The sequence below is a fragment of the Fulmarus glacialis genome, unplaced genomic scaffold (assembly GCF_000690835.1).
Source record: "Fulmarus glacialis isolate BGI_N327 unplaced genomic scaffold, ASM69083v1 scaffold28220, whole genome shotgun sequence".
NCBI lineage: Eukaryota > Metazoa > Chordata > Aves > Procellariiformes > Procellariidae > Fulmarus > Fulmarus glacialis.
The window spans coordinates 1,098-27,697 of record NW_009190032.1 but is presented as its reverse complement, the minus strand read 5'-3'; the positions used below and the strand labels follow the sequence as shown (position 1 = coordinate 27,697).

Below are 26,600 nucleotides of genomic sequence, written 5' to 3'. Positions count from 1 at the left end.
TCCCTGGAAGAGCAAGAGGCTAAGCAACATCAACTTTATCAGAAATATAAAAAGTCAAGGGCAGGACTTTCCCTCTGGGGACAACTATCTGTCCCTCATGCGAAAGAGATGGGTGAACAGCTCTTGATATGAAAGATGCGTACTTTCATGTACCAAACATTCACCAAATATATAAGATTGCTGGAGAACAACAAACAAGTTTAAAGAACTTACAGCTCTTGAAGACTTTTGTAGTAGCTGCTGTTGCTTGGATATCCAGAGTTAAGGATATCTGCCCTCCTGTGCATGGAGGGGAGTTTTAAGGGCCAGCTCAGAACAGGATCTCTCCGCAGTAATAATGCAGCATGCTTGTAGCCTCTTCCAGTCTTTGGGCAGTTAACCAGAAGTAAGAAATCTTTCAAATGTACAAAACCTGTATTCCTAGGTTCTGCCCTGGCCAGTCTTTCTGCTGTAGAAGATCTCAAAAATGACAGTCCCTTCCAGTTGCTAGATTTGATGTTCAAGGACCTGTGTCACAGTCCTTGCTAATATGGCTCTAGATGTTGACTTGTCATGTCATATACACAAATTCTAATTTGCTCCTTTTTAATCCTAACATCTTTTTGTCCGCTGATAGCACCATTTCAGCGTGGGGTTCTCCTTGCCAAGGTGGGTATTTTGGAATATCTGAGAGTCCAAGTCCTGGGAGTCTGAGTCTTTTGGAAGTCAGAGCAAAGTTGTGGACCTTTTGTTCTATGTAGGACGTACCCAGAGACTGCACCTTTCCCACACTCTATGCAGAGAAGAGAGGAGTGTGTTTCAAGAAGACACAAAACTGTATGTATGCCACATTCATTAACAAATCCATCTAGTACCCTTTAAAAGAGAAGGTGAAGGCAAACCTGCTTATCAGAGGTCTTAGGGTATACAGAAGCAGTTCTTCAAACTAACATCACCAGTGTCATCTTTTACAGATAAGCCATCGGGTTAACAGACCTTGTTGTGTCCAAATAAAATCACAGGTTTTGAGTGAATTACTGTACAGAAGCAGGTGGACATCACTTTCTCATCTCTTTCTATTGGGTTCTAATCAGTATCTGAATCAAGGAAGATTGACCCAGTAGAGTAAATGTTCTTATAAGTCCCAGGGAGGCCTTACCGGGCCTGATTCCATACAGGAATACTCCATACTCTGAGCCTCTGTATTCACTGCCCTGGGTTCAGATTTCGTCATGCTGCTTATCATAGAATCATAGAATCATTAAGGTTGGAAAAGACCTCTAAGATCATCAAGTCCAACCGTTAACCCAACACCACCATGCCCACTAAACCATGTCCCTAAGCACCTCATCTACACGTCTTTTAAATACTTCCAGGGATGGTGACTCCACCACTTCCCTGGGCAGCCTGTTCCAAGGCCTGACCACTCTTTCAGTAAAGAAGTTTTTCCTCATGTCCAATCTAAACCTCCCCTGGCGCAACTTGAGGCCATTTCCTCTCGTCCTATCGCTAGTTACTTGGCAGAAGAGACCAACCCCCACCTCACTACAACCTCCTTTCAGGTAGTTGTAGAGCGCGATGAGGTCTCCCCTCAGCCTCCTCCAGGGTAAATAGTCCCAGTTCCCTCAGCCGCTCCTCCTAAGACTTGTGCTCCAGACCCTTTACCAGCCTTGTTGCCCTTCTCTGGACACGCTCCAGCACCTCAATGTCCTTCTTGTAGTGGGGGGCCCAAAACTGAACACAGTATTCAAGGTGCGGCCTCACCAGTGTTGAGTACAGGGGCACGATCACCTCCCTAGTCCTGGGAGGCCACACTATTTCTGATACAAGTCAGGATGCCATTGGCCTTCTTGGCCACCTGAGCACACTGCTGGCTCATGTTCAGCTGGCTGTCAACCAGCACCCCCAGGTCCTTTTCCTCTGGGCAGCTTTCCAGCCACTTCCCCAAGCCTGTAGCCTTGCATGCTTGCTACTGAGAGAAGAAATTAGTGTCCAGCAACATTGATTAGGATTGCTTTGCCAATAAGTTAGTATTTATTTTGTGTATAGTAGTTTTTATCAGCCATGCAAATGTTTGTGGGCATAGTGCTGAACTTCAGAAGAAAAAGTATCCCAATAGTCTTTGTAGATGCGCAAATGGGATCTAGTTTTTCTTGTAGATCTGAAGAAATGCTTTAATTTTAGTCCAGAGGGGATGACTGAAGAAAGTTTTACTTGTAACAGGTGACATAGAATAATCTTACTATTGAAGCTGTGAGATTTTGGAATTTACATTTAAGGAATTCTGGAATCTCAGGAGTTCTGCAGGAGGCTTCTGAGATTTTTTTCAACATCTGTTATTTTTCTTTACAGGTGGAAGCATTGCTTCTTGTTATGGCCTTATTGTTTTAGTTATAGCTCCAGCAAGTAGAATCCTTTTCTTATAATTTTAATGGGGTGAATCAGTTTACTGTATTACACCAAAAATTTAACAGGAAGCAATGTTCCCACTGATACCCTGAATAAAGATTAAGTATAAAATTTAATCTGAAATGTATAGCTAACACTAGGTAAAAATTATCCTGGAAACTAAGAGGTTTTCAAACTTAAAGCGTAGCTAACTCAACTAGGGTTAAAAAAAAAGTGTTCTGTTTTCAAGATGCGTCTCCTTTAGGACATGTTCAATGTGTAAGCATGTCGGCAAATTATGTGAGTCTGTCACTTGACATACTTGCTGCACCTTTTTCATCATTGAACTAAAGTAGCATTGTAACGAGATTTGGTCTTGAAATTAGCTCTTTTTAATGATTTAGAGTTTGAATGGCCAAGCTGTTTAGTTCAATTGAAAAGAATAGTGGGACTAAACTATTGCAGACAGCTGCTTATTCTCCTATCCAGATTTCCACTATCTCACATGTTAATCTGTTCCTCTATTCTCTGCTCTATGTCGGTAGGGGTACTTCAGGAGAGAGGAGGAAGACGGCTGCTTCTGTGGTAAATAACCTGCTTTTTCTCTCTTCTCTTAGTACGTGCATCTGTGTGAGAACATTTTCATGGAAGGCACCTTACTTCTCTTACCAATCATTCTCTACAGAACGGTGTTTCTCCGAGGGATATTTAAGGGGCATACAGTTCAATCTAGGAGGACACACATGTATCTCCCCCCCATTTTGCAGAATTTGTGGGTCTGCAGCTGCTACAAGTTTTTGGGTTTGGGTTTTATTGTTTTTTTTTTTTTAATTAAGACTGAGAAAAATGATTCCACTAAAAGACAGAATATGTATTTGTGCTGTGTGGAATATTTTTTGCCAACAGGGATTACAGTAAAATTCTTGAGTAAACAGTATCCATCTCAGAGAGGTAACCAAGCTAGCAGGACTGTTTCCTTTGTGAACGCTCTAAAGACCTACTTAATGTTAATTTATGGCAGTACAGGAATGATTAATAGGAGGCTTCACAAACATAGATGCCTAGGTAGTGCGTGCATCCTGTATATGTGAACTATGTGCTGCTGATCTTTGACATGAGCAGCAGTCCAAAGGAATGGCAGCATGAAGAACCAGATGTTGTTGAACTGCTAGACATTCAGTGATGCTACCATACCGTGCCTTTTTTATCCTTGGAAATGGAATAAGTAAAGGTTCTCTAAGAGAGGAAACCCGGTTGAGCAGCTTGGAGTACAGGCACAAAGAATCCAGAAGAATTTGTGCACTGTGGAGGATGGCAGCATAGTAAAATAGTGTTTTTTTGAAATTAGAGCTCTTTTGGATTAATGAATATAAGGGAAGCCCTTATGCAAAATACTACTGTAATTGCAGGCTCACGTTCTGATAGCCTTATCAGGGGAGATGCATCCTCAATGGCATCTTTGTTTGTCTTACAATGGAAAAACATAGAAAATAAGCAATTAAAGCAGACTTATTTAAATGAAAGGCTATTCGGATGCCACACATCTGAGCATCCAGCTATGCAGTTCTAGCTAAGATTGTTGGTTAGTTTTTCTATTAAAAAAAACCTAATTTATTGCTGCTGTGTGTACTTGCTTTGTAGTATGGCCAGACTACTGACGAGATAAATTATCTCTTTTTGTTTCAGCTGTGATCTTCTTTTCTCTCTTCCCGCTTCTCACCCTAAAGCAGTCTCTTATGAATGTGAACATAGAAATGAGAGGTTAATTACTTCCATTATGTTCCTGGGATCCTTGTCATACCAATGAATCTTGTAAAGAAATACTACAAAATCTGGTCAGTGCAAAAATAGATGGACTTTGCTCTGATTGTATATCAGTTGACATTCTAGTAGGGAATAGTGTGTTTATTGAGCTTTATGAAAATGAAAAACAAACCCCTTGTTCTCTAGCCTGTGGTCTAAGTGCCAGCTAGGCATGGGCAAATCCACCATTAAATTTAAATCTCCCAGGAGCATAAGATACCCTACGGAAAATCAGCAGACATCTTTTATATAGTGATAAAGGAATATATTTTCAAAAGGAAACGGTTTGTTTTTATCCTGTAATACCTACTTATAACAACAGTCTAATATTAGTGGAAGATTAACATAATTCAGTCATTTAAATGTCAAACCTTTATGGCAAACCAGCATAGATTTTAAGTTAAATCTCAGAGACACTTGCTTTCTCGTTCTGTCTGTGCTTGTTGCTTAATCTCCCTGGCCAGTATAGAGGATGTTGTGATCTCCTCGTTAAAGACGTCACACTGAGAAGATTGTAGTAGAGGAATAAATAGAACAAGTGTTAGGAAGCCAAGCAGCTCATCTTGGTTGAACTAAAATGCACTCCACACAAACTGGCTTCCCCATAGGTTTGTTTCTTTTAACTTTAAGTAAGATTCAGTTACCATTTTGCAGGGTATCTAGATCATTTGAGGTTTTCTAAGTAAATCTGCCTCCTTTTCTGAAATGTTGTTTTACCTATTTGTGCAACTAAGTAGCCAATATTTTTTACAAGAAGTTATTCCTGTGGTAGAGCAGATAAGGACAGTGACTCCCACTCTCAAAGGGGAGAAGAAGGGCGAAGAAGCTCAAAATTTCACAGGTGTGGCTCAGTAGGGAGCTTGAACACTTGAAGGTCTGCTAGATCTGGGCTGGCTGTGTGCAGACCTGTCTCGTTGTCATTAGCCTGTGTTCCTGGCCTATGGTGCTGAGGTGTGCAGTGCTAAAACACCGGAGTTGTTCTGGGTGGGGGCTTCCAGACCGTCCAGGCTGATTATCTCCATCTCGGTGCCAGCTGTATAGTCACAAGCTGTGTAGTCACAGTGTGCATCTTTGCTAAGAGGTCTGCTGTTTCTTCTTATAATCGGCCTATGTGGAGCAATCTGATCAGATAGGTTCAGACATCCTTCACAAATAGAGGAGATCCATCAAGACAAATATAAATGTTTCTGCATGGGATTTTGTGAAGGGAAAAAGGGCAGCCCGATGTTTAGGAATTCGACTACATAGGTAGATATCTGAGATTTGAAAGATTTCCTACTAAAATGTTAAACTGTATGTGTTAATAGATTGCATAAGAACAGCACAAGTATGAGTGAAAAAATGAGTCCTTGCCCATTCGCAGCTGGATCTGGTGAGGCTGGAACTACTGGAAACTTTTTCAGGCAAAGTTAAGTTAGGAAAAGCTTGCTGCTGGAACTTACTGCTTCTTTCCAGAAGTTTTTTAATCCAGGACTGCTCAGACCTTGTTCTGCTCTGATCCCAAGAGATTCTGAAAGAATGTAATGAAAAAAGGAAACAAGGCAAGATGCAACAGGGTGGACACTTCCCCGTAGTGGCTGCCTGCTTGCAATCCAACTCTGGGAAGCTTCATTGGATATGGAAACAGCTAGTCCCAAAATACAGTTCCATTACAAAACAGTGTAAGGGAATATCTCAATGTTATGGCTCCATTCGTGGATCCTTGTAATGATCCTAGCTGGTCGGGTGGCATTCATTTTGGAAGCACAACTCTGCCTAGCATAGAGAGTTTTATTTTTAGCATTTTAACCAAACAGCTTCAAGACTTGGCAGTTTCTCTGAAATTTAGACTAATTGCTCAACCACTGACTGCCTGTGTTCAAGGAGGCTGATGCTGAGAGTGCTGATGTAGTGAAGGTGCTATCAGGCTGTTTGGACTTAAACAAAATATGTTTATATTAGTTCAGCTTTTAAGAGTCCATTAGTCGGTAATCTCTGAATGTCATTCTGTACAAAATGGATGGTCACTTTGTACAAAATGGTGCCTGCCTATCCCTGCCAGCAATAAATGGCCATAGCATTTGTCCTAAGACTTTGTCCTTTCAGATTAACTGCTGACTATGTTTTGCAAAATTATTGCTACAGTTCCTGGAGCTGGCAATTTTGAGGACAATTTGAATACATGAAAAAGTGCTGTGTTTCCACTCATTCATTGGGCTCCCTTTTATACCTAATGAAATTTTGTGGAAGGAAGCCTTGTGTATAAAAGCATGTTAGAAACCACGTATCAGGGGCATCTCTAATTTTTAGAGTGGGGGAGATTTTTTAACTTAGCTGACGACTACTCTTAAACGAACAAAGAAACAACCTGTGATATTAAGCATGACCCATGTACAGACTTTGTTGAAGCACTTTGTCTGAGCTCAAGACAGAGTTAAAAAGGAAAAAGAAAAGGAAATTAAGCATTTTCATGGGAACCCTGTTTGAATTAAAATGAACCAAGAAAGGAACAAATGCGGTACTTTCCCCTGTGACTCTCCTATTTTATATTTCTGGTGGTTTTAAGTTGTCTTAATGGACAAGAATATTACTGATAAGTTTCAGAGGTTTACTCATTTTTCTAGCTAGAAGCATTTTGCTTCTATTGTCAGAGCTAATACATCTATTTTTTGTCCTGCTTTAATATGCCATTTTAGACACTAAAAAGTACTTCTAATTTTGCAACCAGTCATCTTTATTTCCTTCCTGCCCCCCACTTCCATTGGTAATGCTTGGCAGTGATTCAGAACCACCCTGCTTTCTAGTTAGGGTGAATGAGAAACCACCAAAAGCAAGAAAAACACAGAGTGAAGGGAACCACTGGCACCCGCTCCATAGCATGATTGCAGCACTCTGTGCTACTGCAAAGTCACTCCAAGTTAGAGTAAGAGTTTCCATTAGCTAGAGAGCACAGTTCCTGGCTGTCTAAAGAGAGAGGCAGTATTGTCTATTGAAGCACGAGATTTGAAGCCAAACACCTCCTGAGATCTCTTTCCTTTTATCTTACTGATTCATTGTGTGGCTATGGTCAAGTCTTCATGCTTGTTTCCCAGTCTCTACAATATGCAGTTATTAAAAAGCTACTTGGAGAACATTATTTGAAGTTTTTGAAGCACAGTGTAGTACTAGGAATTGTTTAAGTTATTAGTCACTGAGCTGTAGTGTATTGCCTATTCAGTGCGACATGCTCTTTCTAGTTAAATGATAGGATTCGTCTCCTGTCTGGGGTAGCCCAAGGTAGATGATAGTGGCAGTATGAAGCTGTGCAAACTGGTAGTGCAGTGAATGAGTTCGTGCCAAAGCCCCATCTCCCATCAATTTCCAATCTGCAGATCTGTTCTTAGAAGTACATGATATATTAATACGTCAAGTAATTACATGTTCTTCTAAAATACATGAATCTGATAAATCTGTGGATTATCGGAAGTAGTCTTTGGAGCTCAATAGGCTGGTGTGCTAGAGAGCTCTGTAAGAAGAGACATGAGGCGAAGGAGAAAAAAAAGAAATTGAACCTTAATGGGGAAAAAGCACATAGTCACAACATAAGCACTGGCAGTTGGAAGTCATCTAGGCTTTTTGTGTTGTCAGTTGCTTATTTTACCAGGGGGACACTTTCAGACCGAGATGTTGCTTGGAGTTCAGAGGATAGATAAACCGAACAGCAGGGGAACCTGCTGATGCTCAGCTATGCCATTTTCAATAAACATCACTTCGCTCAATAGAGAAATTATTGCAGAGGCCTTCAAGGAACAAAGGCATCAACTGGCCACAAACAGTGCTATATAAAACTGCCTTTTTAAAGCCTTTTAGGGTTTTTTTTTCCACACTTCACACAAGGCTACAGGTCATTCAAGTGAAACTATATGAAAACGCCAGCTAAGCAGCCATGTTTATCCCATTTAAAAATTTGGTCAAAGAAGTCTTTGTTTGTCTGCTCGGGTCTGTGCCCTGTCAGTATGGGGAAGTGTGAAGATCCTTTTAGACATGTAAAAAAAATTCACTCCTACAGTGTTGCAAAAATGACATGAAATCAAGCCAAGCTTTCCTTTATAAGCAAGCCAATATAATGCATATTTTAAAACAATTGAATAATGGTATAAAATAGAGTGGCATATCAAGGTTCAAAATACCTCATTCCATTAAAGCTAATTTCGTTGCATGACTGTTGTGACATCCTGCGTTTCAACTCTGTAAAGAACAATAGGCCACAATGATTTACACGGAAGTAAATTCCTCTAAGGGCTTCTGGTTACAATCTCATCTTTGAAAATGAAGTTATTCACCAGAACCCCTTGATAGATTATTTCCATGAAACTCCCTCTAGTTCACTTATTGCTGAAAACCTTGAAATATTATCATAATAGTTCAGCTGTGTTGAAATGATTGAATGTTCTGAAGTAGTTAAGGCGAAATGAAGTTGTTTCAATCGCTGAATCACTTTCAGCATTCACTTGCAGAAAGGAAAATTGTTTGATGTGCTAAAATTAAAAAGCGGGCAAACTGAATCCCGCGCTCTTTTTATTCCAAATTGTTTTGGGGTTTAAAGCATTTAACTTAATTTTAAGCATTCTGGATAAAAATATCTCTATCCAGACAAATTTAAATTGCAGGAATGTTCATCTTTTAATTGCCTCTCCCTCATCATAGCGTTCCTTGGAGTGGCTTCTCAAGCTGTCCTGTGAGCTGCCTCACCTTTTGATACAGGTGGAGCATCTTCTGTAAGGAGGTCCCAGTGTTTTATGTTTCAATTGTATTTTTAGTTTCCCTTGTGTATGTGATGTGTCTATTAGTTACACTCAGTTTTGTTCTTTCCACTGAGCTACAAGCAACCCACTTTAAAATTGCGTTCTGATAAAGCCCTATGGATTTTAAAGGTCACATTCTTTTCTCAGATGAATACATCATTCCCATTGATTCACCTGCTGTTTCTGCAAACTTGGAGTATTACTGATGACATTAATTATGTTAATATTCAAAGGGTTCTTAGCATGAGCTCAAGCTTTTCTAACATGCTAATTTTTGAGATCCATTTAAAATGCAGGGAAGATGGGGAGGAGTTGAGCGTTATTGCACTGGAAAAGAGAAAATAATTTTCTTTGTGCAATTCATGCTTCTGAGATGGTCCTGCAAGCAATGATGAGTTTTGCTAAGTTATTGATAGTTTTACTACCTAGGATGTAAAGCAATCTCCAGATGTGATCCTGCTGAGGCATTGGTATAAAGGAATTCTGTCAAGCCCACTCAGAGAAGCCAAAGAAAAACCTAAAAAACATAGACAGCAGAAAGCAGCATAAAACCACTATATTGCTTCAGCTTGTTTTTATTTTGGCAGTTATCTGGTTCCAGGAACCATTTTAACATCTGTTTCTAGAGGAAACAAAACACATTTCTAATAGTAGCAAACAAAGCACTTCCACAGATCTGGCACAGAAAGCAGCTTGCTCCCACTGATGGGAGAACCTGCCCCATAAGCTGGCGATTTGTGTGTGTAGATTTGATTTGGAGCTTATTCCCACTTTAAACAACATTGTATTCTATGTACCACGAGCGCATTTTGCTCTTTACTTTAACTTTCGTTGTAGGGATCTCAAATCTTAGGTATTTTCTTTCGGAGCTTAGAAGTGGTTAGTCTTTTTAGGCTGAGCTTAGTTCCTAAAGAAGTGCCTAGCACGCGCTCCGGAAGCATTGTCTACGTGGCCTTTGCTGGTACGTCAGGGTAACAAGGCAGACTTCTCATCTGCTGCAGGCAGGAGCTGCTGGGGAATGTCACATATTGTTGCTTTTGTGTGAAGAAATCAAAGGTTGTTTGCAAATACCTAAATTGGTTCCTATTGCTCAGCAGTGACAAAATTTGTAAGAGTGTTAAGCTTCCACAAGATTAGACTCGTCTGGACAGAGAGGTAAATCTTGAAACAATAGTGTCTACATCTGTCCCTAGTTCAGCTGTTTGCAAACCACTGTAATTTATTCTTTTTTACCTTTTTCCCTCCTGATAACCCTTAGCTTCATCTCAGTAGGTCTGTAGCTCTTTCCTTCAAAATGTACATCCATTCGTTTCTTGCTCCTTTGGTTTGAGGAAGAGAGGAAAAGTCAGTGAAATGGAAGCCTGGCTTAGTTTGCAATATTGCTGTCTGTTACTAAAGAAGCAAAACACATTCTCCCACCCTGCCTGCCCCTACTGGACACTTCTCTTTCCAGAGTCTAGGAGCTTCATTGTTTTTGTACAATTACCTGCTTTTGTTAAGCCTACTACAGGTGTCACCAATTCTGATTTAAATATTTAAGATTTGGAGAGATTTCACCCTGAATATTTTCAGACAGTAAATTGACAGGAGTGAAAATTAAATGTGAACTAACTGAAAGCAAACTCTGTGCCTTATTCTGCTATGGGACGTCACTAGGATGCTATGGAGTAGACATGTATGTTAATTGTCCATTTTGATGAAAATAGTCTCTAATAATTGTATTATTCAACCTAAACTGTTTGAAAGGCACAGATGTTAAACTGGGTAGTCTGCATAAAGTTTTTATTAGCAAATGTTGGACGTGGTTTTACTGCATTTACTGCATTTCCAAAGTATGCCAAGTTAAATGGCTTCTGTATTTCTCTAGTTTGATTAGCATCTCTTTGCAGCTGATCTGGCTACGAATTGACTTATGCTGCATTTTTGTTGTAGACTTTTGCAGTGTGTCTCAACGTGAGCCCTGCTAAGATAATATATATTAAGAGGTTCAAGCTGGAAATACTTTCATGGTGGGAACATAGCTCATCTTCAAAATGGTTACCCAAGGTGCAGAGAGTGTCTTTGTTAAGTTCTTACAGGGAGAATGTGACATGTAGCAATGAATACTGTAGTTTTACAACAGGACCAACCTTGCTGCATAGCAGAAATGAATTGAGGTCTACTTAATATAATATAATGTAGCAATATTAACTTCTGCCTTATTAGCATAATTTTCTCTTACAATCCAGGTAAGGTTGACACGGTATTCAGTAGTATGTGTGACTCTTTTCCAACTGCAGGCCACGAACAGCTTAATCCAAGACTGTCTGGTGTTAGATGAAAATATGTGGTGATATAAGTTCCGTATAGATGGCATCTGCAAGCAAAGATGTAAGGGGGAAAGTAAAAAGGGAAGTACAAAGTATACAAGTATATGATACTGTGTTGGGTTTTTTGCTATGATGCTATAGCTGTTAAATATATCCCTTTGCTGTGAAATTACTTTGTTGGTTGCTGAGGACTTTTGCTGCATTTTGTCATGTGGTTCACATTAATCTGTGGATCTCCCTGGCTTCTGTTGCACAGCAATTTGTTCTGTACAGGAGACTTTAAAAGCAGGCTCTTTTACACTGAGTACAGGAGTGTCAAGAGTGCTTTGAAGGGATAATTGGCTTCCTTCCATTTGAGGATTTAATAGAGCACCTTTCCAGTACCCAGCACCTCCTGTCATTTGGAGAAGCACAGTAACCCATATCTCGTGCGTCACTCCAGGAAAGTTGGTTTATAATATCAGAGTTTTAAAAAATACCTGCTTCTGTAAGAGCTGTCATAGCACGCTTTCTGACTAATCTGGAACCCAAGAGAGTGTGCTGCTGTCTGAAAGCAAGAGAAGTTGACAGTGCTATACCTAAAGGCTCCAGTAATGTTTGAGGAATAGCTTCCACTTTGTGTGTTTGTTTTGGTACTTCTGTTACTAGACAGAATGGATGGATGGTCATTCAGTTCCTTCGGATATGATTTTGCACTGAATTTCAGCCTTAGGCTAGGAGGAAAGACTCCTTTTCCATCAACACACTGCCAACATGTATACTTGTGGTTTATTAAACACCAAAGACAGCAGCATTTCTCTTGAGTGCGAGCAGAGTGAACTCAAGGGCCTGATTCAGCAGAATGTCTGAGCATATGCTTAAATTTAAGCACACGATTAAGAGTTCTGTGGAAGAGGGATTTGGGAGTTGTAATAAAAAGTGAGATTAGAGGCTGGAAAGATTAGAGGACAAATGGCATGAGTGGAGTAGAAGCATAAGTCTGTTTGGGTAGTCTACTTCGTAATCTTGTAGTTTGGTAGTTATTTTGCGCAACTTATTTTGGTCTTTACTCCTCAGACTGGATTGAAATAACTGAGATGCAAATATTCTTCTCGGACAACATGTCTGATAAAAATATAATCCCTAAAGGCTGATCTTTACTTACCTGTAACATTCTTCAAAGTAACATGCTCGCCCATGTCATGAGTGGCTGATTGTGTCTGCTTTTCACAACACACAATGTAAAATCGGGAGTGAAAGTTGGGCAGTTCAGATCAGAAGCTTTTCTGGATCTGCAACAGAGATGTAAGTCTGAATTGTTCAGGGCTTTCAGCTCCACCTTCTCCACCTTCTCTCTGTCATCCCATAGGACAATTCTTATTAACATGTAATTGTGGAGATCCTGTTTGCACCTGGCATGTAGTGAACTGTTCTTAACATTGCATTTCATGTACAAAAAAAAAAAGCTGGCAAAGATGATGAAAGACCTTCCAGGAGTGGTTATGAACATTAGGCTTGCTTTTATTATGAAAGATAAGAGTGCAGCAGTTCCTAAGGTTTTAGAATGGTGTAGACAGCTAGGAATAAAATGAAAAATGGACCATTTTCGTGGGAGAAATGTTTGCTGCAGCCTTTGAGATATTAAAAAAGTGCTAAACATTACAACATACAAATAATAGGGAGATTGGGGCAGAACTTCTTTGACTCTATACTACTTTAATGATTCATTTTGTTTGTAGTCATTCTCTTTCTTCAAGGTTGTGGTAATACATGGGAATCTTTTGCAATGCTAAAGCACTTAAAGATAAGTATGTATATTTTGATTTGTTTGAAAGAAGTGATGTCTATGACAGATACAAAGAAGAATTTCTGTTCTGAGATCAGAGGTATTCAAGACAACAAAACTTGGATTTAGAAATGCACAAACCATTTCCCTTCATCAGGCTAAGCAAAGTAGGTCTGTGAGGAAGCTAATTCATGTCATGTATATAGAGCAAGTCAAATTCCAGCTACTACAAAGCTTTTATGTAAGACTTTGCTGACCCAATAAGTGGTGGAATATAAATAGATCAACAGTACACCCTTCCTTCTGCTGTTCTACCTAATCCTTCCTTGCCTTCAGGATTGAAGAGTATTTGATCTATTGAGTCTTAAATCAGACATTGTTTCCTACCAAAAAAAAAAAAAACCAAAATCCAGGAGAATGAAAATTTAATGGTGTAAGAGTGTTCTTGTGATTTTAGAATGAAAAGCTGAATTAGGAATATACTATTGTTCTTCCTTTTTTTTCATACATATTAACTTCACAAAGCTGTGACTGCCTGGCTCTCTACTTGCTCTCCTTAGCTATCCCTGCCAGGTGGCTTGACACGAGCCTCTTCAAAAAGAGTAATTGTGTTAAACCTATATTAATTTACTTTCTCCTTTTCAATAATACTTAAAATGCCCTCTTCATCCTGCCTGCAGGTCTCCACTGCTGCTCGGAAGATGGAGCACTTTTTATTTTTAGTAACAGTATCTCTCATGCCGGGATGGAAGAATCTTAAACCAATTAAACACATTAGAAGATAACAGTGTGTGTGGGTTTGGTTCAAGATCTCCATTTTCTTCGCTCTGGGGTATGTCCTAATACCAGCCTTTCTATCCAAGATGACAGAAATAGTGTGATAAGCTGCTAACTAGGTAAGCAGTACAGCTGCTGCTTTGTCAGGTATTCCCTTGCCAAAAAATCACTTGTGATGGGTTTTGTCTTTTTGTTTTTTTAATTCCATTACAGTTAAGTTTTATAAATGATCTCGATTTTGACTTAGGAAATTTTTTCAGATGCCTGTTTCTTTTTAAACATTTATTTTTTTAAAAGAATGAATCTCTTGAACATGAAGTGTTTTTTCCAATGGAGAAGGACTGTGTGTGTGCACTTTTAAGAGTTGATGATTTGTTCTTCCCTTTTAATAGTGCTTAGTTAGTGGGAAAAAACTTATGAACTGGCTAGAGTATTCTGATCCCTTATAACATGTCTGAGTCCGCATATTTTAACTCTGTGTATAAGCTCTGAATAGCAGCTTGATTTCTTTTTTTAATTTGCAGAAGTTGGAAAAACATGTCCTGAACCCGCACATGCATCTGTCTATGCCAGAAAGCCTTTGACTACACTGACGCTAAACCTTTATTCATTTGATATGGAATTTTCATGGGTTAGCAATGTCCAGATTGTTTAAATACGAGATATTTTCTAGGAACTGTGGCATGCATTGCTGATCTGCAAGCTCTCATCAACAGGGATATAGTCGTGAGCTTTTTATTTATTCTTCGTCTTTAATTTGACAGTCAGAACACAAAGCATGGGGCAGGCTGTCCTGCGTGGATTTACTCTTACAGTGGAACATCAATACAGAATAAAGCACTTTATTATCTGATAGCACTTTATAGAAGTCTAACACCCCAAACATATCTAGCATTGTTCAGCATGGCAACTTAACTTGTATCATCTCTCTTGGACTGGATTGAGAGATAAATCGTTATAGGGAGAAGTGACAGAGGTCAGTAGTCTACAGAAGTGTTTTCTCTCACCAGAAATAGTAGGTTACTATCACTCTATAACTATTTTGGGTAAGGATAATAATTAAGCTGTGGGGCTATGTATACTCTTTGAACGGCACTTCTAATGTAATGCTTTTGAAAATGGCAAATGTGATTTCAGAGTACTCCAAAAATTGATAAGGGAAGAGGGACAGGAAGGTAAGGTAAGGCAAGGCAAGGCAAGGCATGGCAAGGAAAAAGGAAGATGGTCTATTAGTTAGAGTACTGGTATAGCACTTGGGAGGCTGGATCAGTTCCTGAGCAATGCTGGGTTTGCTGTTCTGGTTAGTGTTTCATCTCCAGTTCAGAGGTCCTTGTCTACTGCTCAGTTTGGCAGTACACAGCCTATGGCCGGACCTGTGAGCTCATAATTCCCACTGATACTGATAGTGGACAAATAGTAAGAAAATACTTCTGAAGGGGATCATTTTTTAAAGGTAATATAGGTTTTTGATAATCAAGTGGCCAATTTACTGAATTACTGTACTGCTAATAGTCAGGAGTGTTTGAATTGCAAGGTGTTGTGAAGATAAATGAATTTGTCGGTGAGATGCTCAGATTGTCTCATTTGTTATTTTTCCCTCGTACATGGCATTTGATAGATTGCACACTGCTTTCTATGCAAATAGCTTCACCCTGGCTAGTTTGTATCTTTGTCTGTGGGAAGATGTATCTAAAAATGGTGGATTTTTTGGGACATTTTGAATTACGGTTGGGGCGGTTCCATCCTGCGGGTTGCATTGGCTGGGGACTTTGAGTTTTCCAACCAGCACCACATGAAGTGCCCAGCCCTGCTGCAGGTTCTTCTTGCCATGCTGCTGCTCATTTTCTCTCTCTGACTTGCCTGCCTACAGCCCCCCTCTCCCTTGATTTGGTAGCTGGGGAGATCTCCACTTTCCAGCTTTCTGCCAGGATATGGAGGTGGCATATGGGGCCCTCCCAGGATGACGCTTTCCTTCTCCCACCTTCCCTCCTACCTTAATCCCAGAACAAGTGGTAGATATTATGTGTTACAGAACAAGTCTAGAAGGACATGAGCAGGCTGCCCTACGCTCCCTCTTCCCATGCTCCAAGTTGTTGCTAAGTTTGCGTGAACGGACCCTATGCATGCATTCCCACCTTTCTTCTCCTCCTTGTCCTTTCAGTGGGACATGGAAAGCCTGGCCAGCCTTCAGGAAGGGAAAGGCTCCTCACATCTGCGCTGAAGCAGCCATCTTCCCTTCCCTCCTCCACACACATGATTTTAAAACAAATGTTACCCTGTAATGCAAAACTTGCTAAAGCATCTGTTTCTTCCCTAGAGCTCTGGAAAAATTTGATCAATGTGACGAGTTTGTGTGAGTCTGCCTGGAAACTGTATGTTAGAAGATGAGTTCGATATGCATATCTCTGACAGCTCCTATTTATACCTACGTCAAGGTCCCTATTGTCCCTCTTACGTTACTGTACCTCCCCAGTCAGTCACTTGAACAGTTGGTCTCTCCCCTTCTCCCAGATAGTTTCCAGTATCTTGTCTAGGAAGTACTGAGTACAAAGGGTGCACTGCCATAAACCAACAAAAGGAAATACCTGGAAAGGTGTTGGTTTGCGTGGCTGTATCTCACAGATCCTGCTTTTTTTAGGCTGCTTACATTAATGCCAGTGACGACTCGGAGCCACTCTGGTGAGCTGTGGAGCAGGAGGCTGCTGCGGGGCCTTGGGCTCACTGACAGCTATATCTCTGTTCAAAATGGCATCGGGCAGGTGTGCGGGCTCCTTGTTCTGATGTGTCAATCTCTGAGTTACGTTATGGGAGAGTTTTTCAAAGGTATGCTTAAGATTGTTATTAATTGTCCCTTGAAAATGTGAGTATTTCATACTTGCCTATAACTTTAATGACTTATTCATTGATCTGGGTTTTTTGAAAGCTAGCACAGCCTCACTTGCTGAGAGTGAAAAGAGAGGATCTCTTTGCTTAGTGCTCAGCAGCTGAAGAATTCCCATGAGTGGCAGTTACCAGGTCAACAGCAACACAACAACCCTTGATATTAATATTTTGTAAACTAGGAAAACAAACTTGATCGGGTGTTTTTCTTTTTCTGATGTTATATAGGAAGCACTTACTTTCCTAGCATTTTTCAAATGCTGGAGAACAGCAATTGTTTGTGTAGAATTATCTGTTATTGTTAGTAATGTACTTGCTTCTCTGCAGCACAGTGACATTGCCTTTATCCTTTAGAAGCAATGGCAAATGATAAATGAGGTTAACAAGCTTCAGTCTGAAGTGAAAACTAATTCTGTGACTGTACAACTCTTGTTGCATTCATTCTGGTCAAGGGTTGGTTTGTTCATTTATTTTCTGGGAAAAGGCATCTCTTTTCCTTGGTCTCCTGAGAATCAGAAAACATGACTGAAACTCAGCTGGAGTAGCCTATTTCAGGGCTTAGCAAAGAATAGTAGGCACAGTGTTTAGGGATGTAGATAGCTTGTTTTCCTTAATTGCTTCCCAATCAGAAATTGGATGAACCTTCGGGATGCAGAAACAGGGAAAATCCTCTGGCAAGGAACAGAAGATCTGTCTGTACCTGGAGTGGAGCATGAAGGTACTGTGTGGCCTTACTATGCATTTTGGGGCTGGGTGGTGCTGTTAGTCTGGGTCAGCAGAGCTGCGAGCATACCCCTGCTTTGAAGAACAGATGTCCTGGCTGTGACTTCACACCTTCAGAGGCTTCCACCACAATAACCTGGGGACACGTGGAGAAGAGTGGGAGTGGATCAGTGACTGGCAAAGGGAACAAGTTAAACAATGCTAAGCAGGGAGCGCAGCTGGGTAAGGAATGAGTGGCCGACCTTTGCTACGTCGAGCATTGGTTCCAAAATGAAAAGTATAAAAATATATTGACTTTTCTCAGTATGACAACAGGGTTTAGTCAAGGTGGAGGTCAAATGGAGAACGAGTGGGGAAGAAGCATACGCAGTTATTACCTTGCCTGGTCCTAATATTCTCCTGCACTAAATTTGACCTCTGCTTTAAAATGGCATACATGGCACATTTGCTCTGCTCTTCTGACCCTCTACCATTGCTAGGAAGGCCTGTTGCCCTTCCACTTCTGTCCTCACTCAGTAGCAGAGGACTTCACTGTCCCTTACTTTTCCCCATTTGTGACAAAGCACTGTGATAGGTATCGTCCCTTGCCAAGAGCTTTGCTTTGGCTCTGTGAAGAGTCTGACCTCACTGAATTAATTTTGAAGGCTTTTCTATTATGTGAGTAGCATAGCTGATCTCCAGTAAGTGGAGTGAACTTGATCATTTAATTATGCTGGTGACATTGATGTATTTTTGGTTAAACATCAAGGACTGAGTTCTGCCTGGCACTACTAGGACTTACCTCTCCCATAAATTGGAAAATCTGTTATGTCTGAAGGAGGCAACCAGCGTATAAAGATCCTTCTCTGCCCAGAGAGCGTACAGATCATCTGTGGCAAAACACTGAGTCCAGTAGTCTTCCAGCAATATACCTGGTTTCAAAGCCATCTTAAGGTGCAAGAGAAACGAGTTGCCTTCTCCTCATTTTGTCATTTATCTGCTTTATGACAAGAGTTCATTATTATGACCAGTAGTAGGTTGTCTCAGCTTAAGAGGGACCTGATGCCAGGAACAGAGGTTCCAGGTCAGAGCTACAGGAAAGCAAAGCTGTGACTCGGTGATTACTAAAAGCATTTTCCAAGCTTTGTCTCCTTCAGCCTTGCTAACCTGTACTCCCATTCTCATACCAGTGAGAGCGGATAGGCCTTGACAGCCATTTACTCATGCATACCACACAAGATACCTACACTAAGGAAAATCATTCCAGCACTTTCAAATACACCCGTAGGAAAGCAATTGAAATACAACTTTCAAAAGAAATGCGGTAATTCATCAGTTCAATACTAAATTTCTTAAATTGCAGGTTATTGATGTTTTGCCTTCTTGATATAACTGTAACATTTGGCATGCCTACAGCAGCTAATAGGACACCTAGGAGAAATGAGGAATTGGGCTTTAGAAAGCAGAAGAAAATCAGCCAAAAGTATTCCCAGTCTTCCCAGATTTTGTGCTGCAAAAGCTTCTCCTTGGACGCGTGGCTAGTATTTGAATCCTCTTCACTCTGTCTCAGCAGACTGTTGCACTGCCTTGGTTCAATGCAAACTACAGAAAGGTGTGCTTTGGGGCAGAGAGGACAGCTGGAGCTGTGTCTTGAGAGGCTTTGTTGTGTTGCCCCATTTCCCTCCTGCCATCTTTCTCACTTTGGCAAATCATATCACCTCACTGTGTCTCAGATTTTCCTCACATATAAAACAGGAACCCTCACCTTCATCAGAGGAGCTTGGGGAATTAATTAAAGCATACTCTGGCATGAGATTAATGCCCATTGTACAAGGAATTGTTAAGACCTTATCTGGTGTGCAGTTCAGGTATCCATCTAGAAGATGGATGACTGCAAACTGGAACAGGTGCTGAGAAGAGCTATTAGGAGAAGCGACTGAAAAGATTACAGATGGGAGGATGGTCTTCCTTAGGAGAAGAGAGGGAAAAAGCTGTTCTTGTATGGCTTAGCAAGAAAAGAAGGCTGAGATGGATAGATTATTCTCAATAAATAGGCTAAGAAGGGGGAGAGGTGTCCAACAAAGGAGGATAATCTGACTATGAATTAAAAGAAGGTGTGGGGAAATGTGGTTCTGGTACAGTCCTGCAAAGAAACAGTGAGGGCAAACAGTTAGAATAATTGTTTTAAAATTAAGGCCATGTGTGTCTCAAAGTACTCGTGTGTGTGTGTTCTGTGGCTATTCAGGGCAAATCACAGTCTAGACATAGCAAACAAAGAATCAAATATATAGCAGAGTGAATAAAATTTATTTCCTTTAAACAGGACTTCTATTTGCTTTTTAAACAGGACTTCTATTTGATTTAAGTACAGGTTTCTTTAAAAAATTAACTCTTAAGTTTCAAATGATACTGTGTTACTACCTAAACTTACTATTACCACTTAGATTAAATAAAAAGAATATTAATATGGTATTGGATTGCTGCTGAAGTCTTAACATTAAACCGCTGAAAGTAGTGAAAATGACTGCCTGAGCACCTGAAACTGGAATTAACCATCTAAACCAGCTTTTGACAGCAGGAGCTTTTCCATGTACCCAGTCAGCTCAATTCAGTGACAGTGCCATTCAAAACTTGGAGGTAATCTGGGAGACGCAAATCTGTAAAGTTTGGTTTCTTCCAATATACAAGCAAATCTTAGAGTAGGCTGCTGAGGTCTAGCACTTGTAGAATCCCCAGTGTTGTTCCCAGTCACCACAGCGAGCTTTCATTCAGGAAATACAAACAATCCTTTCATTGTCTAAGAAAAGATGTAGTTTGAAATATAAAAGAAGTTTGGCTAAGATAGCTTTCTTTCTTACACATCCCAAATATTTAAGGTAGTTTTATTAAACTCTTTGAAAACATTAATGATACGGGTATTTTAATTGAATTTCAGTTTCTAACTAAACACAGTTGGACCCAAAATTACTTGCTTAGCAAACAAGAAATGTGTCAATCATCATTTTCTAATCTAATCAGAATTAAGTCTCTGACTAAATGTATATTAGCTATATAAGTGCTTAAATAAATGTGCAGGTATAGTATATCCTCCGGTTAACAAAAAGCAGTACTAAATTTAGGATAGAGTCTATGCTTACCTGCATTTCAGCATGTTTTAAAATGGTCCTAACTGATGAGAATCCAACTTCTTTCTCTTCTATCTTTTTAATGGGAAAAAAAGGTATAAAACCAAAATGAGTTTAAAATAAATAATTTCAAAATAATTTCAATTAAAATTTTCTGCTTGATGGTATACATATCAATTAAAATCTCTTAGATCAGGGGTTTAAAGACTACACAGTCCTACTTTTATTAAAAGTAACCTTTTATTTTGTAGTTTTACGATATTAAAGCAAACATTCTCAGCAGTCTGTCTTGGGGATGAAAGAAACTTAATTACTAAATTGCAGAAGTCATTTTACACTTAACTGCAAAGGGATGTTTATTCACAACAGGCCGTAGTCTGTACTTGCGAGGGCAGTAAAGGATGGTGCCATGCAGATTTCTATGCTGAAAAAAAAAAGACTAAAAATAATTAGAGAGCTTTTACATTTAAAACTCCTCCCTTACACTTTTAACTTTCTTTTTTACCTTTTTTTTTTTTTGGTAAACAAACCATGGGCTGTGTACTTCTCCATGGGTTAGGATGGTAGCTTACATTCCCTAACCCTCCAGCTCTCTAGATTGGTTTCACATCAAGGTCCTACTCCATTAAACTGTTCTACATTAGATGGATTTGCCTGGGGTCTGGTAGACTCTTCCTTGTATTAAACAGCAGCCTTCTGTCTGCTCATAGATGTTTTGATACGTTTTCCTTTTAGGAACAGTTTGGCTCATAAAGCACATGCCAGCTGTATTCCCTCCCCTCTTTATTTCTAATAAATTTACATGAAACATTTTCTAATACGCAGGAAGGATTATGTACAATCACACCACTGAAGTATGATGGGCTTGGGAGATTTTTAGTATATTGACTCCCCCCCGTATTCTCCTGATTAGGACCTTTCAGCATATTCAATCAATGCTCCCAAACTGTCCCTTCTCTTACTCCTCCACCTCTAAAAAAAGCCTTATGAAATATCTAAGTACGGTTTGCCGCTGTTGGTGTCTCACCCATTGCAAGAGCCCAGATACCCTGGATTGCCAAATGACTCTCTCTCTCTTAAACTCTCTAGTTTGGTACTGACTTTACTGCCTCTGTGGGTCTCAGTGTTTGGGGAACAGACATTTTGTATACTTTTACAGGACGAATTCAGAGCTACGTGAGATGGCTGAAACAGTGCTGCTGGGCTGAGAAATAGCCGTTTGTGGTTTGCTGGGGATGCACAGTCTGAAAGGGAAGGAGAAGTGAGAAGGGCTAACACGCTTGGTATACTAAGCAGCCCTTTGGCTGCTTGTGATCTTCAGCACACTTCCTAAAGTAAAGATTTAAGTTGCATCTCATATTTTTACCTGAAGAATTGTGTCTTTTAGTAATAAAGAGCTAAGAACCAGGAGTCTGAGAGATCAGTGTTGTATCCCTGGTTCTGTCACAAGTTTCATCCCTGGCTCTGGGCAAGGTTCTTAACCCATTTGCATCTTGGATTTCACGCCTGCAATTGTGAAAACAAAGTCCGTTGTGTTTGCATTTCTCCTGCTACTATGATCTTGTACTAGCACTAATCATTATTTCAAAGTATTATTATAGCACCTGAAGCAGCTGGGTTTGTTTTATTGTGTCCAAATAATGCTTCTTTATCTGTTTCACAGCTCGAGTTCCTAAAAAAATCCTGAAATGCAAAGCAGTGTCTCGGGAGTTAAACTTTTCCTCAGCAGAACAAATGGAAAAATTCCGACTGGAACAGAAAGTTTATTTCAAAGGGCAGTGTCTAGAAGGTATGCATCTGCTCTGTGTGCAGTCCTGCTGCAGCGCAGGGAGTGACCCCCAGCGTGACGGGGATTAGAGAAACTAAAATGGGTTGAACGTGGTGATTTTAATTTTTCAGAGAAGTACTGAAGCACTCATCTTGTCAGGACTAATGGGCCACAATATTAGGGATAGCATTTCATAAGTGTATTAACACTTTGTTATGTAAGCAAAAAATCTAGGTAATCATGCTTCAGGGCATAAATCCACCGCAGGCTGCCTGAGGCAAGAAAATAGGTTATTTTAGAGTCACCCATTATGGGGATTCATGCATCTTCCTCAGAAGCACCTAGTGCTGGCCACCACCAGACTGGAGGCCGGACTAAAGGAGCCTCTGGTTTGCTTTGGTTACAGCAGTGCCACAAAGTATTGTCCGTGTGACGCCATAGCTGCACATCTGGTCTCCCTCATTGCAGTATTACCCTTAATCTGGGGCAGAGGAGGGGGAGATAAAACATTGAGCTCCTTGTCTTTTGGGCAACCAGTTGTACACTTAGTCTCAACTGGATCCAGGGGATGTCTGCAAGAGGGGGAGTGTGGTTTCCCTGTTCCCAGTTAGGTGTGATGAATGCTAAGGAAGTGGCGTGGCTTTATCATTACCATCAGCTATTTTAGAAAGGGAGTATCTGCTTTAAGAGGAGGGCAGGGTTCAGTGCAGTTTAAGCTGTACAAAGTAATTTAAATGTAAAATGTTGGCAGCACAGCAGGACAGTTTAGGGAGTTCCCCAGCCTGTCAGGTGAAAAGCAAAAAGGACCATTTGTGGATTTTATCTTCTTTCAAATGCCTCTGGATCTTCTTTTTACTTTGCAGAATGGTTCTTTGAATTCGGTTTTGTGATTCCTAACTCCACAAACACTTGGCAGTCCTTGATAGAGGCAGCACCTGAATCACAGATGATGCCAGCTAACGTTTTAACGTGAGTGCCTTGGGCTTACAGAATCTGAGAGCAGGCAAAGAAAAAGCAGTGTGTGGCATTTCCTTGGGGGCCACAGTGGGAATGAAGAGAGGGAGCTGCTACCAACTCTGAATCACCCTCACTACTGTTAGCTGTTGAGACATAAAAGGGGCTAAGCCAACCTCATTACCTTCTTTCCCATAGGTCCAATTTGCATTAATATAGCAATAAAAGTTTGGAGAAAGTGGAACGGATCCTTTATTAGAGTTGCTTAATTTTTTTGAAAGGTGAACTGTGAAAGAATTTTAAAATGCTTTGCAGCTTAATACCCCTTACATCCAGGAAAAAAAAAAAAGAGATGTTTGGGCCATTTTCAAATCCAGCTATTGATCACTGACTCTTGTCCAAGGTGGTTGTTTTTCATGCAATATATCACCCATAGGAGCTGCTCTAGCATTTGTTTCATCACTGTACCATTTTGCCAAGCTTTGTGTCTTTTACATTGGATTATAAACTATGCATTTAGTCATATGGAGTTGTATCTGGGGATAAAATACTCTTAACAGGTAGGAAACAGTCATTTTAAAGTCACCTGTAATGGGATTCACACACCTTCCTCAGAAACGTCTAGTCCTGGTGGCTATTTGCACATTGACTTCTGAGTAGGTCAGCGATCCCCAGGACTTATGTCAGAACAATGCATGCTGGACATTGCTCTGAGTGTGGACAGCAAGGCACAGGCTTTAGTGGGATGATGGAAAAGGCTCCTTGAGGGAGGCCCCTGGGAAGCTATGATCACTGACAAAAAGCCACCCTCCCTGCAGTGCTGGATGGGTGCTGGCAAGGACATGAGGAGCACGTTGCCAGCAGAGACAGAGGGTATGGGAATCCTCCTGCCAACAAGAGGCAGACAGGGAGCAGCCAGTCTCACTGCAAGGTCACTGTGTCCTCTGGAAGACCTTCCTCTCAAGCGTTTTCCCTCTTGTTCCCTGTCTGGAGGAAAGCCAGTCATGTAGAGAAGGCACCGGGATGGGAACTACCATCACTGATTTCTATTCACAGCATGTTTCAAAGAGAGAGCGGACTCAGAAGAGAGCATCAGTGCTCAAATAGGGCTCCCTGGCACAATCTGCTCAGAACCTCATAGGTGCTACACACATCCTCGGCTCCCAGAGCTGGTGGCTTTTAGTCAGTACAGGAAGAGCCAGATTTGGGAATCAGAGTAGAGAAACAAAGACATCTGACAAGTTGGTTTTGACCGTCTTGGGAAATCAAGGCATTTTCAGGACTGGGAGTGGTGAGAGTCCAGTTCTCAAGTGACCTTGAGGATTTTCCAGTGTCCCATTCTTTCCCTGGAGTCTGTCCACTGATAGTGGGCAGCCCAGATCTCTCTCCTATTCATGGAGGTGTCTTAAAGTCATTCTTGAGGCTTTTCAGTAGAATCACCAGCTCAAAGAAATCCAAAAGTTTTTTGTGGCCCAGAGAAATCAGCTTTTTTCAGCTGCCAAGACTTGGAGAACCCCTCACATTCTGATATTCCCAAAGACCTCATGTTTGTCTCGGTGTTTCCATAGCAGGGGAGAATGGAGATGTGGTATTTGGTGCTAACAAGGCACTCTGTGCAAAGGATTCCCAGGATGACTGAATATCGGACTGAGAACATTCCCTGACATTTGAGTTCAAGCATTGGCCACGCCACAGCAAAAACCTTACACTCTTGCCAGGTTCAGCTTTGCCAGTGTTACAGATACCAAGAGCCACAGTGGAGATGGAACTGCTCCTTCAATTTTCAAGAGCTAGGTTATTTAGACATGGTCAGATCACACTGCTCAGGTGTCCAATGTTGTAACAGCCCCAAAGTTCTTTCTTTTGTCTACCAAAATCCCAAAGTCAGCAATTTAAATCATCAGAGCTTTTGTCACACCCAAATCTACATTTCCATTGCAGTTTGTATAAAATATGCTTGTGCGTTTGCATTTAAGCACTTCTTGAGGAAAATGACATGTTAAGTTGGTTGAAGTAGCTTGCTCAGCACTAGAGGACAGAGATGGGGAATAAAAAAAGCATTCCCGTCGGTTTTCACAATTCACTGCAAGAGAGAAGGGCCTGAAGGTGCTGGGACTGCTAGTTTATTTTTAGCAACAGAAGTGAGTAGAAGTTTGCTGTTTGTGAGCACTCTCTGCAGCCTGCGTGGTACTGTGCCCCGAAAGGGGGTGACAAGGGAGGGATGGGGGGGAACTGCTCCATGTAGGAATGCAGTGGAGAGATCCTTCAGCCCTGATGGCCCCCCGGATCAGGACACAGTGCTCATCGCATGCGGCTCCAAACCAAAGCTCGTGTTGTGGGGGGTAAGATGTCAGCCCAGGCTTGTGAGAGCGTTGAGAGCAGTGGTCGTTTTCTACTCTTCATGCACTCTTCTAATATCTCTTCTTTCTCCTCTTTTCCATCCACAGTGGTAATGTTATTATAGAAACCAAATTCTATGATGACGACCTTCTCGTAAGCACTTCCAGAGTGAGACTTTTCTACGTTTGAGATGGGGCTTTTTGGAGCTGTTTTAGTTTTCCTCCATACAGTTCTTGCTGCAGAACCCCCCGACTATCCAGTGGAAGACACTCCTGTAGGCTGTGACCCTGGGGACCAGCTCTACGTGGGTTGTGACCTTTGCCCATCAGTTATTTTGCTTTCTCCTCTGACAAGACCAGACCAAACCCTCAGAGACAGGACCATCTGCTCAGCGATGCACTGAGGAATAGAGGCTGTCTCTGAACACGGGCAAACGATGGTCATGCAGAACCAATGCTGTAAATTATGTTAGTCTCATCCTTTCTACTTCTCTGGATCCTGGTATAATCTCCCATTTCCACTCACACCAAACTCTCAATGCGTTTCATTTTTGGGGGATTAAGTTAACCTTTTCATTTTTCTCATGTTGTAGGTTTTTATCCTTTCACTGGATTTCTGTGTAACTGGTCCACACATCCTCTTACCCTGAACTTGTAAAATAGACTGTGATATCACCTAATGTAATTAAAACAAATTTCTCAATTAAAACATTCCTACCGTCCAAAGAAGGGAAGAAATGTTAGTTCTGTGCATTTTCCTTTGTTTTTAAAATGCCTTGCAGCAGGCACAAACTCCTATCACTCAAGCCAGCAGCAGAACAGGGCTTTCCACAGCCCTGCTTCTTCCACAGCCCCCCTACCCTTGCTAAATTTCTCTTCCTCCAGCTGACCATGTAGGAAAGGTTTCCTGACTGCTCTGACCAAGGTTTCTCCTTGGCCTCATTTCTGTCCATTAATCCCTCGGGGCAGGTTGTCCTTTTTACCCAGTCACCGGTTTCTCGAGCAGCACTGCATGCCCTTCTGCTTTTCTGCTCAAACTCCTCTGGAA

The 26,600-nt window shown here is 40.9% G+C and overlaps 1 protein-coding gene across 1 annotated transcript; it reads left to right on the top strand.

Moving 5' to 3' along the window:
• Nucleotides 1–17,298: 17,298 nt before the first annotated feature.
• Nucleotides 17,299–26,290, top strand: PDE6D (phosphodiesterase 6D, cGMP-specific, rod, delta). Its single transcript, XM_009584290.1, has 4 exons — nt 17,299–17,382; nt 22,155–22,280; nt 23,123–23,228; nt 25,661–26,290. Exons 1-4 carry the CDS (start codon nt 17,301–17,303, stop codon nt 25,740–25,742), a joined length of 396 nt encoding a protein of 131 aa, XP_009582585.1. The 5' UTR covers nt 17,299–17,300; the 3' UTR covers nt 25,743–26,290.
• Nucleotides 26,291–26,600: the final 310 nt, after the last annotated feature.

Excerpts from the sequence above, each read along its gene's own strand:
- PDE6D (XM_009584290.1), top strand. The coding sequence starts at position 17,301 with ATGAACCTTCGGGATGCAGAAACAGGGAAAATCCTCTGGCAAGGAACA. Across the intron at positions 17,383-22,154 it reads ACCTGGAGTGGAGCATGAAG|CTCGAGTTCCTAAAAAAATC; the intron begins GTACTGTGTGGC and ends TCTGTTTCACAG. Across the intron at positions 23,229-25,660 it reads ATGCCAGCTAACGTTTTAAC|TGGTAATGTTATTATAGAAA; the intron begins GTGAGTGCCTTG and ends TTCCATCCACAG.